The following is a 15,141-nucleotide window of genomic DNA, read 5'->3' as shown; positions in this document are numbered from 1 at the left end:
GCTGTTTCGGTAAAATCAACCCCAGAGGCCCTGGCTCCCAGAGTACTTTGAGGTCCAGAAGAAATGGGCTGGAATCAGGCCCTGCCATTAATTCCTGTGATCTAGGGCAAGTTACTTAGCTTCTCCAGGCCACAGTTTCTCCTTCAGAAAATGGATATAAAAGTCACACCTACTTTACAGAGGTGATTCTCAAGCTGTAACTGCAGGGAATCACCTGGGAGCCATTCCTAGAGTTTCTGATTCATCAGGTTTGTGTCGGGGCACGATAACTTGCATTTCTAACCAATTCCAGGTAATAATGGGGCTGCCACTCGGGGAGACTGAAAACCACTGTTCTAGGAGCTTCCAAGTTGTTCCAAGAGTCTGATGTGAAACTCGAGGCGCAGTTCCTGGCGCAAGGCAAGCGAATGCTGCTATTACTGTGTCTACCCGGCGGAGTCCTCCTCCGGGTACCCTGTTCCGCAGAAGACCTACCCCCCACAACCCCGCTTTCCCCCACTCCCTTACCCCTGGAGCCCTCCTTAGCCGCTGGACAAAAGTGCGAACAGCACGGGTGGGCGGGGCGGCCTGAGTGAGAACGCGGGCGAAAGGTGGGGCCAAACGTACGCATTGCTGCGCCTGCGTGCAGGAGGGGGCGTGGCTCAAGCTCTTGGCCGGAAGCGGGAGGCTGCAGGGGCGGGCAGGCTGCCGTCTTCTTTCCGGCTGGTCCCCATGGAGGCGCTGGGCAAGCTGAAGCAGTTCGATGCCTACCCCAAGACTCTGGAGGACTTCCGGGTCAAGACCTGCGGGGGCGCCACGGGTAGGACGTGGCGGGGTCCGGGTGGCGGGGAGTGGGGTGTCCTAGAGGTTGGCTGGGGCGCCTGGAACCTGCCCGGCCTGCCAGGGGCTGAGGGAGAGGAACAGAGGCCATCCTGACCCTCGCTCCCTGCCCTGCAGTGACCATTGTCAGTGGCCTTCTCATGCTGCTACTGTTCCTGTCCGAGCTGCAGTATTACCTCACCACTGAGGTAAGGGACGGGGCCTAGTACGTGGGCGGGTCTTGGCGTTCTAGAGGTAGGCGCTTTAGGGATGGGAATGGGGAAAAAGAGGCTTGGGGCCAAATCTTACTGAGGTCGTCCTGCCCCAGGTGCATCCTGAACTCTACGTGGACAAGTCACGGGGAGATAAACTGAAGATCAACATCAATGTGCTTTTTCCACACATGCCGTGTGCCTGTGAGTACCTCACCATGGGTGTGAGTTGCAAGTCCCAGGGTTCTCAGGTCGGCTTCCAGGTTCACACCTCCAGCCTTAGGTTCTGGAAAGGACTCCAGGACAACCTCCTTCCCCTAATCCACTGCTGCCCCAAGACAAGCCCAGCATCCCATTACCCTCCAAAACCCAGATTCCCTTGCCCTTAGGTTCCCAGTACCTTACCCTGATTTCCTGCTTCCAGATCTGAGCATCGATGCCATGGATGTGGCTGGGGAGCAGCAGCTGGATGTGGAACACAACCTGTTCAAAAAACGGCTAGATAAGGATGGCTTTCCCGTGAGCTCAGAGGCGGAGCGTCATGGTAACTGGGGGGAAGAGACAGATCTCAAATCCCAGAGCTGGACAAGCCCAAGCACTACCTTCTGGCAAGTGGGCTGTGACTGGCCCAGTGACAAATGAAACATCTAGGACCCAGAGAAGTCAAGTGGCTTGCCTAGGGTCCCCCAGCTATTAAGAATCAGAGTGGGCTGAAATCCAGTTTTCTAGCCTGTAAATATTGAGAAGAGTACTCTTCAGGGCTGTCATTCTCAGAGGTCCCCAATCCCTGCCTGTTGTGGTCTGAGTAACAGAAGTTTGGGGATGGGTCCTATGTGCTGTTGCCTGGGCAGAACTCCTCTAGGTGGACCCACGGTTCTCTGGGTGTTGCTTCCCTGTCCCATAGACTGACTTCAGCCCTGAATGCTCTTCCCTCTTGGAATGAAGGATGGCTTAAGGTTGAGTTTGTTCTTGAGTTAGATTGCCTGCGTTCGGATGTAGCTTTGTCTCTTGCCGTCTGTGACCTCAGCTATTAAGTGGTGATAAACAGTTGTACCCACCACGTGGAACTGTAGGATCAAATGAAGTAATACGTGTACAATGCCTAGTACAGAGTGTCTGTTCACTTTTAGCTTCCTTTCTTCTCTCTAGGTGTCCTCCCAATGCCTCCATTAAGTCAGTTACCCTCCATAACAAAACCTTCCTGAAAGCTATGATTTTCCACACCTTAGGGATTGCTCTGTTGGTGAGCTTTATCATTTATTTGTTCAACAAATATATGTTGAACACCAGTAAAACCAATAGAATTGGCTGTAGGATTGGATGTGGGGTCAAGGTTGATTCCAAGGCTTTGGTCTGAGGAAATGAATGACTTGATGACCAGAAAGGAGGAAGAGGATTTGTGTGTGTAGGTGGGAGAGGTGGGGGAATATATATCCACTACTGTGTAACAAGTAACCCCCAAAGTTAGTGACTTAACACAACAAACATTTTTTTTTCAGTTTCTATGGGTCAGGAATTCAGGAGTGACTTGGTTGGGTTGTTCTGACCATTGCAGTTGGCAACACGGAGGTCACTGGAGACTGAAAGGAATAGTTTTGATACTGTTGGGGATGAAAATCTAACCAAAGAGCAGAAAAGGAAGTGGAGACATCAAGTATAGATGACCCTTCCAGGAGTCTTGCTGTGAGACAGAGCGGAGAAGTGGGGTGGAGGCTGGAAGAGAGTGCGTGCGGGTTAGTAGGTTTGGTGTTGAGATTAAGTGAGGTTCTGTTGCTTCTCTTTTTTTAGTGGAAATTGAAAGCAAGGTCATTAGCTAAGAGTGGAGAAAGGGGAAGGGATTTTGGAAGCCCAAGGAAAGGGGAAAAGATATAAATTAGTCATCGTGGGGAATGGGTTAGTGAACTGATTATTGAAAGGAAGTAGGATTGCCAGGCAGTCTTAAGGCAGGCACAGGCAAGAAGTAGGCACAGGGAGTTGAACTCAACTAGGATTTGAGTTTTGCTAGACTTGTACGACAAAGGGAGAGAGGAACAAATGACTTGTGATTATGTGCAAGAGAATAATTGCAGCAGTGGACCAGAGAATTTATTTTCCAGCCTTGTAGAGATATAATTGAATTATACCATCTTGTAAATTTAAGGTATACGACATGATGATTTAACATACATATTTGTTGTAAGATGATTACCACAATAGGGTTCGCTAACACATCCATTACCTCACAGTTACCTTTTTTGTGTATGTGGTGAGAACATTTAAGATGTACTCTCAGCAACTTTCAAGTATACAGTACAATATTGTTAACTGTAGTCACCATGCTGTACATTAGATCCCTAGAACTTATTCATCTTATAAGTGAAAGTCTGTACCCTTTGACCAACATTTCCCCATTTCCCCTGCCCCCCCAGCCCCTGGCAGCCACCTGTCTACTCTCTGTTTCTATGAATTTGTTTTTTTTAGATTCTACATATAAATGAGATCATACAGTATTTGTCTTTCTCTATCTAACTTATTTCCCTTAATATAATGGCCACAAGGTTTATCCATGTTGTTGCAAATGGTAGGATTTCCTTCTTTTTAATGGCTGAATAATATTCCAATATATGTATATGATATATATAAAATATTCTAATATATATGATATATATAGTCATTATATATATACACACCATATATATATACACACCATACACACACACACACACACACACACACACACAAACCACATTTTCCTTATCCATTCATCTGCTGAGGGACACTTAGATTGTTTTCATGTCTTGGTTGTGAATAATGCTGTAATAAACATGGGACTACAGATATCTCTTCAAGATACTGATTTCTTTTCTTTTTTTTTTTTTTTTTTGTATATATACCCAGAAATGGGAGTGCTGGAACAAATGGTAGTTCTATTTTTAATTTTTTGAGGAACCTCCATATTGTTTTCCATAATGGCTGTACCAATTTACACTCCCACCAACAGTGCACAAGGGTTTCCTTTTCTCCACTTACTCATCAATACTTACTTCATTTTTGTTTTTGTTTTTTCTAATAATAGATATTCTAACAGGTGTGAGGTGATAGCTTGTGGTTTTCATTTGCATTTCTCTGATGATTAGAGTTGTTAAGCACCTTTTCATGTTCCTGTTGACCACCTGTATGTCTTCTTTTGAAAAATGTCTATTCAAGTCCTTTGCCCATTTTTAATTGAATAAATTGATTTTTTTGCTGTTGAGTTATATGAGTTCCTTACATGTTTTAGATATTAACCCCTTATCAGATATATCATTTGCAAATATTTCTCCCATTCCATAGGTTGTCTTTTCATTTTGTTATTTGTTTCTTTGCTGTGCAGAAGCTATTTATTTTGATGTAGTTGCACTTATTTTTACTTTTGTTGCCTGTGCTTTTGGTGTCATATCCAAAAAAACATTGCCAAGACCAATATCAAGGAGTTCTTTCCCTATGTTTTCTTCTAGGAGTTTTATGGTATCAAGTCTTACATTTAATTCTTTAATCCATTTTGAGTTAATTTTTGTGTGTAAAATAGGGGTATAATTTCAATCTTTTGCATGTGAATATCCTGTTTTCCCGGCACCATTTATTGAAGAGACTGTTCATTCCTCATTCGGACCATAGAATTTAAACACGGAGGGAAGTGAGGATGTGAAAGGGTGATAGTGTCAGTGGTGTCAAAGAATTGGTGGATTCTGGGTACCAGAGAGAGTGATGTGGGAAAATGAGGATAAGATTGAAGATTGGGATACTTGAAATTGAATTTTGGAAGGTTTGTGGTAACTGGTAATAACTGAGTATGGAAATGGATGGCTGAGGTTGGATGACAAAAATAGAAAGATTATTGGAGGACAGGAGGTCAGGGTATTGAATATTGAAATCGCCAGTTATGTTGAGGTAGTTAAAGGCAGGGAGCCAGGTGCAGAGAGAGCAGTCTGAGGACAAGCACCATGGTTAAGGGCTTACACTTTGGATTTAGAGCTGAAATCTGCCACTTACTGTGTTGCATTGGGCGAAATCACTTTTCATCTCTGAGCCTCAGCACCTTCTCAAGTACTATGGGGGTAATAACCACCTTCACAGTCATTGTGGGGTTGAAAAGAGACAATGTATGTAAAGTACAGCGACCTGTACTCAGCTAATATTTAGTATTCACTGTTATTGTTTTATTACTATTACCATTATTAAAATAAATAATATATGTGTAGAAATGCTTAGTGCCTGACACATAGCATACATGATGTAAATATTAGCTGTTATAATGTTTATTAACCCAAAGGGCCCATGCAAGGGTTAGGGGTATAGATTTCACTGTGCCTGCCCTCAGCTGATGCCCCTGCCTCTGCCCTCCCCTTAGAGCTCGGGAAAGTTGAGATGAAGGTGTTTGACCCTGATTCCCTGGACCCTAATCGCTGTGAGAGCTGCTACGGTGCCGAGACGGAAGACATCAAGTGAGCCAGGGTCAGGGGATCGGGGTGGGGGGTGGGGAGCAGGGCTCCCATCAGGTGCTTTTTGTCAGTCATCCTCAGCCTTTGTTGGACTCTGTGGGTTAGACCAAGAATATAGACGGGACAGGACAGGCTGCATGCCTTGGTCCCTGATCCTGGTGCAGGTGACTGAGGCTCTGTGGCCAGGCCCTACCTGGGGGCTGCAGAGCTGGGGACAAGGTTGAAGTGGTCCTTGCTCTGGTTCAGAGGTAGTGTCTGGAGTCCAGCTGCCTAGGTTCTACCCATGGGTCCTTGGGCCAAGCTACATAACCCTCTCTTGTGAAGGGGGACCATAATGGCACCTTTCTCATAAGAGTCACATAAGGAATATGTATGTAAAGCAGTGAGATGGAGGGCCCAGCCCAGGTTATTAATTAAGCCTTCCATATATGGTAACTGCTGGTTTGTTTCTCAGGCCCTGACCCGTGAGAGGCTGATTCACCAGGTCTAGGGCAGGGCCTGGGAATATGTATTTTTTTAAAAAAATTTTAGGTAAAATATATATGACATAAAATTTACCATTTGAACCATTTTCATATGTGCAATCCAGTGGTATTAACTACATTCATAGCATTGTGCAGCCATCACCACAATCTGGTCTAAAACTTTTCATCACCCCAAAGAAAATGGGAATATGTATTTTTAACAGTCTTGCTGCCGCTGAGGAAACATACTTTGAGAACACTGGATGGTCAGGGATGAGGCTGGCAGAGGCTTCATTAGTGGGCAGAACTGCTGTATTTCCCAAGGTGCCGGCACTGTTTCTGTGCCTCTTTGACATTCTCCCCCTGCACCTCCTCTCCTACAGGTGCTGTAACTCCTGTGAGGATGTGCGGGAGGCATATCGCCGTCGAGGCTGGGCCTTCAAGAACCCAGACACTATTGAGCAGTGCCGGCGAGAGGGCTTCAGTCAGAAGATGCAGGAGCAGAAGAATGAAGGCTGCCAGGTGTACGGCTTCTTGGAAGTCAACAAGGTACAGGAGGAGCCGAGGCGAGACAGGGCCAGCTGGGCTGTGGGTTGGCCCCACTCCACTGTGAATCGAGGGGACAAAGGGAAAGGAGGAAACAGCTGGAGAATGAGAGGGCGTCTCCCCTACAGGTGGCGGGAAACTTCCACTTTGCCCCCGGGAAGAGCTTCCAGCAGTCCCACGTGCACGGTAAGTGACCCGACATCAGCTGGGAGCTTTAGCCTCTGGACACCTGGCAAGTTTGAGTGCCCCTTCGGCTGCCTGCTGCTCTTTTGTCTTTGGCCCAGAGCAGACCCTCAACCCAGGGCAGCAGTTTGGTAAACAGTTAAGAGCACAGGCTGAGGAGCCAGACTGCCTGGCTTCAGATTTCAGTTTTAGACCTTACAGGCTGTCTGAAACTTTGAGAAATTTCCTTAACTTTTTGAGCTTCAGTTTCCTCCTTTTTAAAGTGGGGATGATAGTACTCATCTCCTATGCTGTTTGGGCAGGTTAAAGATGATAGCACAGAGCCTGGCTTGTGGTAGGTACTTGTTTAAATGGTAGCCCCCAGTATCAGATGACCTGTGTGTGAGGCTTTGGGGGAAGCAGAGCTGGTCTGGAACCCAGGTTCTGCCTCTCCCAAGCTGTGTCATATTTAGGACGTATTGAGCTCTACTCAGTTTCTTCTTCTATAAAATGGGCCTGAAATAGTGCCTACCTTACAGGGTTGTTCACAAGGATGAATAAATGAGATTTATTCTCATTCATTTATTCATTCGTACATTCACTAGATATTTAGTAATCACCTGTTGTGCGCCATGTGCTAGTCTAGGTGCTAAGGATACAGCAGTGATCAAAACAAAGTCCCTGGGACTTCCCTGGTGGCACAGTGGTTAAGAATCCACCTGCCAATGCAGGGGACACGGGTTTGATCCCTGGTCCAGGGAGATCCCACATGCCGCAGAGCAACTAAGCCCACGTGCCACAAATACTGAGCCTGCGCTCTAGAGCCCGTGAGCCACAACTACTGAAGCCCGTGCGCCTAGAGCCTGTGCTGCGCAACAAGAGAAGCCACCTCAATGAGAAGCCCGCGCACCGCAATGAAGAGTAGCCCCCGCTCACCACAACTAGAGAAAGCCCACACGCAGCAACGAAGACCCAACGCAGCCAAAAAAAAATTTTTTTAATTAAAAAAAAACAAAGTCCCTGCCCTCAGAACATTCTAGTAAAGAAACAGACAATAAACAAGTATGTAAAATATATGGTATATCAGATGCTGTTAAGTAACTCAAACACAAAAAAGGCAGGCTAAGGATGATGGGGCCGAGAGGTTGGGTGAGATGGTGTGTGAGTACCATTCCATATCGGGTGGTCAGGGGAAGACTCTGATGGATGACATTTGAGTGAAGACCTGAAGAAAGTGAAGGGACCGGCCATGTGGATGACTGGGGCGAGGTGTTTCAAGCAGAGAGAATAGCAAATGCAAATCCCTAAGGCAGGAATGTGCTTGGTGAACTCAGGGTACAGTGAGGAAGTGAGGAAGTGAGGGTGGCCGGACACAGTGAGCCGAGCTGCTTGATTAGCAGTAAGGTGCGGGAGGTAATGGGGCCCAGGAGGGCACCGCGGGGACTCGGGCTGCTGCTTTGCGTGAGATGGAAGGCTGTCGTGGGGCTCTAAAGAAGTGGCGCGTAATCTGACTTAACTTTGAAAAGGCAGGCAGCCCTCTGCTCTGTGGAGAAGACGGTGGGGGGCCCGGGTTGGGGGGTGGCGGAGGAGGACAGAGACAGAGAGGCCGGGCCGATCAGGAGGCTGTTAGGGCAATCCGTTCAGGCACCAGGTGATGGGGGCGGGGCCAGAGTGGTGGTAGATGTGGTGAGAAGTGACTGCGGGTATTTTGAAGGTGGAGTTGCTGATGGATGCGAAGGTGAGGGAAAGAGGAGTCAAGATGACTCCGAAGTTTTCTACTTGAGTAGCGAGAAGGATGAAGTTACCATTTAGTGATGGGGGATGACTCAGAGGAGCAGGTTTAGGTGGTTGGAGTCGGGGGCATAAAGCCGCTTTCAACATGTTCGGACCAATGGGATGTGGGTGTCCTTTTAGACACCTCAGATGTCAAGTAAGAAGTTGGCCATTCAAGTCTGGAGTTTAGGGGAGAGGTCTGGCCTAGAGATACAAATGTTGGAGTCATCAGTGTATTAAAACCATGGGACTGAATGAATCACCTTCTGGGTGGAGGTGAGGGTAGATGGAGAAGAGGAGACCTCAGGAGCCTAAGCACCGGGCCCCAGCATTAGAGGACGGGGCATCAGGAGGGCGCAGCAGAGGAGACTGCTAAGAAACCCCGAGGAGATGAGAGTGTGAACCAGGCATCCTGAAAGCTAAGGGACGAAAGTGTTTCCAAAACCATATCAGATGCTTCTGGACATCAAGGAGAACGACCATTGGGTGTATAACGTGGCAGTGGTCATTGTGACCGTAACAGAGCGGTTTGGGTGGAGTGCCAGGGAGCACCACTGAGCGGTTCAGGAGGGAATGGGAGAGGAGTTGGAGCCAGTGAGCAGAGGCAGCTCTTGTGGGGTTTGTTCTAAAGGGAAGGGAGAGAGTGGGCTGTGGCTGGAGGGAAATGTGGAGTCAAGGGGGGTTTTGTAAGATGTGTGATGTAGCAGTGTGTTAATATGCTGTTGGAAGTTACCTGCTGAAGAGAGCAGAAGCGATGCTCCGGAGATGAGAGAGACATTTACTGGAGTGAAGTCCTTGAGAAGGAAAAAGACAGAATGTAGTGCCTTAGAGGTGTAGAAAGCCCCAACTTGGCAACAGGAGGAAGGGCAGATCTACACAGGTATGGGTAGGTTGGCAGCTGAGTGATGTGGAAATCACCAGGAATTGTGACAGGACCATCGTATGGGAGAGCGTGACAGTGGCTAAAACTCTTGAGAACCGGCATGGGAGGACTGACCAGCAGTTCTGTGTGGATCTCCAGCAAACAGATGGGGATGGGAGGTGGTATAGTGTGCCAGGAGCTGCGGACCTGGAGACTTTTAGGGAAGATCAAGGGACAGTGATCTGGAAATGGCATTAAGGAGCAAGGAGGACCTCTCTTAAGGCCAAGGAGGAGGACGGGTGTGGGAGAGAAATAGTCACTGCTTGGGGTCTGCAAGGGAAATAGTGCCCTCAAGGGAGAGCTGGGCTGCCGCCAGAGCACAAGGTGAAGGGAAGATTTGGAGGTTGAAGATGTCGAGGTTTTGCTGATGAGTAACAGGGCACGTGGAAGGGTCTGGGAGGGATGGGAGTCGGGATTATACTAAGGGGATGTACAGAGCTACGTGGTGACAAGAGTCCAGGGGATGAGAGATGACCTGGCAGTCCTGAGCTGCCTGGTAACGAAGGACAGCAGGAGTAACAGGCCTGATGGAGATGGCCCTGCTGGTCTTTAAGGCAGTCGGAGATGAGGCTGAGTGTTGGAGAGGAGCAGGCAGGTGGATCTGGAGGGGGCCGGGGAAGGGTGGTCTTACTGGGATTAGGAAGACGATCAGCGTGGAGCTGTGGGCGCAGGGCCTGCGGGCACTCAGTAAGAGGTGGTGCGTCTCTGCTTCTCTGTCTGGGCTGTTGTCATAGTCAGGGAGCCCAGGGCAAAAGGCACTCCATATCCTAGAAGGATGTTCGAAACACAGAACTACAGTTGCCCGAGGCCAGAGGCTGAATTGAAGGCCTGGGAGCTAGTTTCTGACATTATGTTGATTGGGGGAGAAAAGGAGAAGACTGTAAAGTTTACCAAGTACTTTCCCATCTTAGATCCTGCCTGGTCCTCAGGACAGCCCTGTGCAGAGGGGAACACCAAGGCTCAGAGAGGACAAGTGATTTTCCCAAGGTCACACAGCTAGGAAAGTGACTCTGGGCTCTAGGTCTTTTGTTCTTCCTAGGCCACCATACTTCTGCCCCCAAGCCCCCTTGCCCTCTTCTCTGGCCAGGGAAGGGCTCCTTTGGGGAGGGGACCAGGAGGAGGCTTGTTAGCTGAGTCCAGACCCTGCTGCTGAGGCAGGAATATCCAGTCTTCCCTTCTACCACATATCTTGGTCCGTAATTCTCGTAGTTCTTGTTGTGAAGCTCTGAATCTTTTTTCTCTTCCTCCCTTCTCTCTTCTTCCCTTCCCCATGCTGCAGTACATGCTGTGGAGAGTAAGTGGCCCTGCCCTCCCAGGGAGGCCAAGCCCCCATTTCTGGGGCAGCCTGCCCTCCCAGGATGGGTGGAGGTGTGGATGGGTGGGATGGCTGCCGGGTGACTATAAAAAGCAGTGGGATGTATCTTTTAGGTGGGGTTCCTTGTAGCAGGAGGGATCAGGGTTAGAGGGCAGGAAGAGCTTGTTCTGGAACAGAGGGTGCAGGTTGCCTATGAGATTTCCTTTGGTGGGTTGAGGGTGAGGGCAGAGGAGGCAGGGAAAGAGCTTGGACCACATTCTCAGGTCCCGCCTCACTCTGGGGTTCAGTGATTGGGCATCGGCTCTCGTTAAACCTGAGTCAGTGGGTTTTCTTTCCTGAGCTGCAGGCAGGGCCTTGGTGGGAGCAAAGGCCTGGAGTGATGCCCGTGAAGGGCTCCCTGTGTATGTGAGGGAGGAAGTGGGGCCTGTGGAGGGCACAGCCTCTCACGCAGGCCTGCGGCGGGCCCTCTGGCTGCCCTCAAGCAGGGCCAGACTGGTGAGTGAATGAGGGGTGGAGGACGAGCCAGGCAGGCACAGTCCAGAGGGAGGAGTGAGGAGGCCCAAGCAAGGGTGTGGGGAGCCTGCTCCACCTGCTGACATCTCCCTTCTCTCCTAGTCCATGACCTGCAGAGCTTCGGCCTCGACAATGTACGTACCAGGTAGAAACTATGGAGGGCGGGTGGAGGTGGAAGCATGCTGCTGCCTTCATTCTCTGTAGAGACATCCTGGGGTGGGGAGCAGATATAGAAAAATAAACCATGTTCTGACAGGGGGTACGGTCTGAGGGTACTGGCGGTGACTTTTGAACTGAGATCTGCGTGGGCTGGAGACAAGGGATGGGCTTGGACAAGAGCATCCGGGAAGAGGGAGCCTTGGGGTGAGGTCAGGAGGGTTGGGGCACTTCTAAGGAACAACAGGGCCATGTGGTTGGATGAGGATGAGGCTGGAGGGTTGGCAGGCCAGCCAGGGGGTCTGGACTTTCTCCCAAGCAGTTGGGAAGCTGTTGGCTTACTTTAAGCAGGATTATGATGTAATCAGATTTGCACTTTTTTGAAAGATCCCTCTAGTGGCTAAGTTTGATCTAGACAGGAGCAGGACAGGAGCCGGAGCTGGGAGATCTGGGGCGCCTCCAGGCAAAGCCAGCACCTGCCACCCAGGGCCCATGTCCAGTCTGTGCTTGGCTAATGGGTGGGTGCAGTCCCAGAACCTCAAACTCTGGAGCCCCAGGAGCCCCCAGACCCTGAGGAAGGAGTTCCTAGGTGGGGGTCGGGGGTGCCTGTCTCAAGCAGGTTCTCCTAGGCAGGGCCCAGCCCTTGGCCCATCTCCACACACCCACTCCCCAGACCCAGGTGCCCCTGTCTGCTCCTGTCTGAAGAGCCTTTGAGAGGGAGGGGCCTGTCGGGGCCTCGAGTCCTCCGAGACCCAGGAGCTGGTGTTGCTTGCAGATCAACATGACCCACTACATCCAGCACCTGTCATTCGGGGAGGACTACCCGGGCATTGTGAACCCCCTGGACCACACCAACGTCACTGCACCCCAAGGTACCAGCCCGGGAGGTAGCCCCCAGCCACCCAAGCCCTGCCTGCACCCACGCCCAGTGCCCTCTTCTCCCTACAGCCTCCATGATGTTCCAGTACTTTGTGAAGGTGGTGCCCACAGTGTACATGAAGGTAGATGGGGAGGTGAGTCTGAGGGAGCTCAGACATCCGGGCACCTTCTTGGTGCCAAGCACTTGAGTTCCTTCAAGCTGGGAAGCGAAGTCCTGCTCTTATCCCCATATGATGGGTGACAAGCTGAGGCTCAGAGAGGGTAGGTGATTTGCTCTCACAGCCAGAGCTCAGGCCCCAGGCTGTCAGATTTCAAAGAGCTTTTCCTACTTGCCCAAAGTGCCTCCATCCACTCCTCCCGTGTCCACTCTCTGTCTGCCTCACTGTCCCCCATTATCTGCCCTGAGCCTGGAGCTAGCAAGGTCAACCCTCCCGTGCCCCTTCCTCCCGTCTCTCCTGTGGCCTGTGGAGCAGCATCTCCACAGACTGGTAGACTGCATGGGCCTGAGCAGGGAGGAAGTCAGGCCCAGCCTCGCCAGGAGCTTGTGGTGCAGCCTTGGAGGGTTGCTTGTCACCCCTGGACCCCCATTGAGAGGGTCCACCAAACGTAGCTGGGATTGAGAAACTGTAAAGAGCTGGTGACTGGAGGGGAAGCTGGGATGGTCAGGCTGGGAGAGGGCATCTAGGTGGTCCCCAGGCCTTGCAGTGTTTGTTTCCAACGTGGGCCTCGTTTTCTCCTCCACACAGTCAAGGCACTGCAACACCAGGGGTAGGAGCAGGGGTGGGGCGGCAGGGTTGGGAGCCAGGTCATAGACCCGGCCCTGGCCCAGGCTCCCCTCCCGTTCCAGGTGCTGAGGACAAATCAGTTCTCTGTGACCAGACATGAGAAGGTCGCCAATGGGCTGATGGGCGATCAGGGGCTTCCTGGAGTCTTCGTGCTGTACGAGCTCTCGCCCATGATGGTGAAGCTGACGGAGAAGCACAGGTGAGGGCGGGGAAAGGGAGGGGCCTGGGCCGGCAGGGAGCGGGGTGCCTGCTGACCCTCCCCCGCCCCTCTTCCAGGTCCTTCACACACTTCCTGACAGGCGTGTGCGCTATCATCGGGGGCATGTTCACAGGTTAGAAGCTCGAGGGTGTCTGTCTGGGGTTCAGGGCGTGGTGGGGAGTGTAAAGCTTGACTCCCCCACTAGGTTTTGGTTGAGGGAGGAGGGGTACTTCAAGGGCCAAGGGGGGGATGCTGGCCTGGCCAGTCAGGTGACAAGGCCCGGAGGTCAAGCCAAGAGCCCGCCTGGGCCAGTGCCAGCCCTCGTCTCTCTCCCCAGTGGCCGGACTCATCGACTCTCTCATCTACCACTCGGCTCGAGCCATCCAGAAGAAAATTGATCTAGGGAAGACAACATAGTTGTCCGTCCCTTCCCCCCCAATAAGTCCCTGTTTTTCTTTGGTCTTGTGGTCATTTTCCCAGCCTCTTACCCCACCCACCCCGCACACCCCCTCTGCAAAGAGTCAGTCGCAGCCCCAGGTTGGTAAATCTATTGATTGTGATAGTATTCGCTGGTCTCTGTGTGGTTCTTGGGTCTGGCTGGAGCGTGGGAACAACCCTCATCACAGCCACTTATTGAAGGCAGTCAGGACTGACTGATCAGAGCCAGGTGCCTCTGGGAGCCCCACGTGGACGTCCCCTGCTTAATAGGACTTGATTCAAACCAGACCAATGTTCACTCCACAGCCCCATCATCAGTCCCTCGGACTGTGGCCTTCAGGCCTTTTGGGTTCAGCCCCAGGGCTAAGATGGACCTGTCCAGGATGAGCTTCCTGGAGTCATCCTGGCCCCCAGTCTTGTGAGTTTTCGACCCCACTGGTAATAGGCCCTGGCTGCAGGCTGGGGATTGCCACCTCAGTGGTGGCTAAAGCTGGGGCCCCTCCCTGCCACCCTGGGCTCAGTCACCTGATCCCCTCCTGCTCACTGACCCTGCGACGTGCCAAGCGCCTGCTGGCTCCTGGTGCCCAGAGGGGTACAGCCAGGTCCTTTGCAATTTCCTGGGTGGACACAGAACTGAAAAATGGGGAGGGAAGGTAGCAGTGGCCATTCTGGAGCAGAGCTCACATCAGACTCTGGCTCTGGAGCTAGTCAGGCCTTCCCATTACAGCCCTTAAAATGTGTGGGGAACCGGCCCTGAGACCTCACCACTGCACAGCCCAGGGAACCAGGGACATTAGTAGCTGGTCAGTTCAGCCAGTCATTTCTCAGGGAGTTTCAGTGTAAAACAGTAGTGGGGGGAGAAGCGGAGGACAGAAAGCAGAGTAGGGCAATGACAGCAAAACTTCTGGAGGCAGCCGGATATGAGACCCAGCTCTGATGTGGCCACTTACGAGCTGTGACCTTAGACGTGTTATTGGTGGGCCCTTGTCTCATTTATGAATTGCGGGTGATATTGTCAGCTGTAGTGAGCCTTGTTTTTTTGGTCACCCGGGAACCATTCCCCCTTGTTAACGGTATCCTGGGTTTCCTCTGGGAACCTCCCTGCCCACTGTCAGCTTGTGTGATTTGGGAAGAGGGCTGATCTCCCACCCTAAGCTCCCCCCAGGGGAGGGCCCCAATCAGCATATCCTATCCCACACCCCCACCCCAGTGACCCAGAGCGAGCTAGGATCCGTCAGGCCTAGGAAAGCTTTCTTTCCTTCCGGACGTGAGTATGGGGAGACGTGGGGTTGCTGCAGCCATCCCGCACTTCCGAGGAGAGAACCTGTCTGCAAATGAGCTTCCCCTGAGGACTGCAGCGCCAAGCTCAGGCAGAGAACCAGTCCTGGTGACATTGTTTGAACCCTGAGACAAACAGCACCTGAAGCCAACCAACTCCTGGGAATTACAGCTGTGTAAGCCAATAAATTCCCTTTTTGCTTAAGCCAGCTTGGGTTGGGATTTCTACCATTTGCAGTCA

General features: G+C 51.2%; 1 protein-coding gene across 2 annotated transcripts; it reads left to right on the top strand.

The window, feature by feature from the left end:
- Nucleotides 1-659: 659 nt before the first annotated feature.
- On the top strand, nucleotides 660-13,749 carry ERGIC3 (ERGIC and golgi 3). 2 transcript variants are annotated; one of them, XM_061207875.1, is made up of 13 exons: nucleotides 660-799; nucleotides 937-1,007; nucleotides 1,127-1,214; nucleotides 1,435-1,554; nucleotides 5,380-5,473; nucleotides 6,318-6,483; nucleotides 6,609-6,666; nucleotides 11,268-11,299; nucleotides 12,097-12,193; nucleotides 12,270-12,334; nucleotides 13,048-13,184; nucleotides 13,262-13,317; nucleotides 13,522-13,749. In XM_061207875.1, exons 1-13 carry the CDS (start codon nucleotides 712-714, stop codon nucleotides 13,599-13,601), a joined length of 1,152 nt encoding a protein of 383 aa, XP_061063858.1. In that variant the 5' UTR covers nucleotides 660-711; the 3' UTR covers nucleotides 13,602-13,749. The 2 variants fall into 2 exon arrangements, with proteins under 2 accessions (XP_061063858.1, XP_061063859.1); XM_061207876.1 differs by lacking the exon at nucleotides 937-1,007.
- The last annotated feature ends 1,392 nt before the right edge of the window (nucleotides 13,750-15,141 follow it).

This window comes from Eubalaena glacialis, chromosome 13, assembly GCF_028564815.1.
Source record: "Eubalaena glacialis isolate mEubGla1 chromosome 13, mEubGla1.1.hap2.+ XY, whole genome shotgun sequence".
NCBI classification, from domain to species: domain Eukaryota; kingdom Metazoa; phylum Chordata; class Mammalia; order Artiodactyla; family Balaenidae; genus Eubalaena; species Eubalaena glacialis.
The sequence above is the reverse complement of the archived record's forward strand: the minus strand, read 5'-3'. Positions and strand labels throughout refer to the sequence as shown.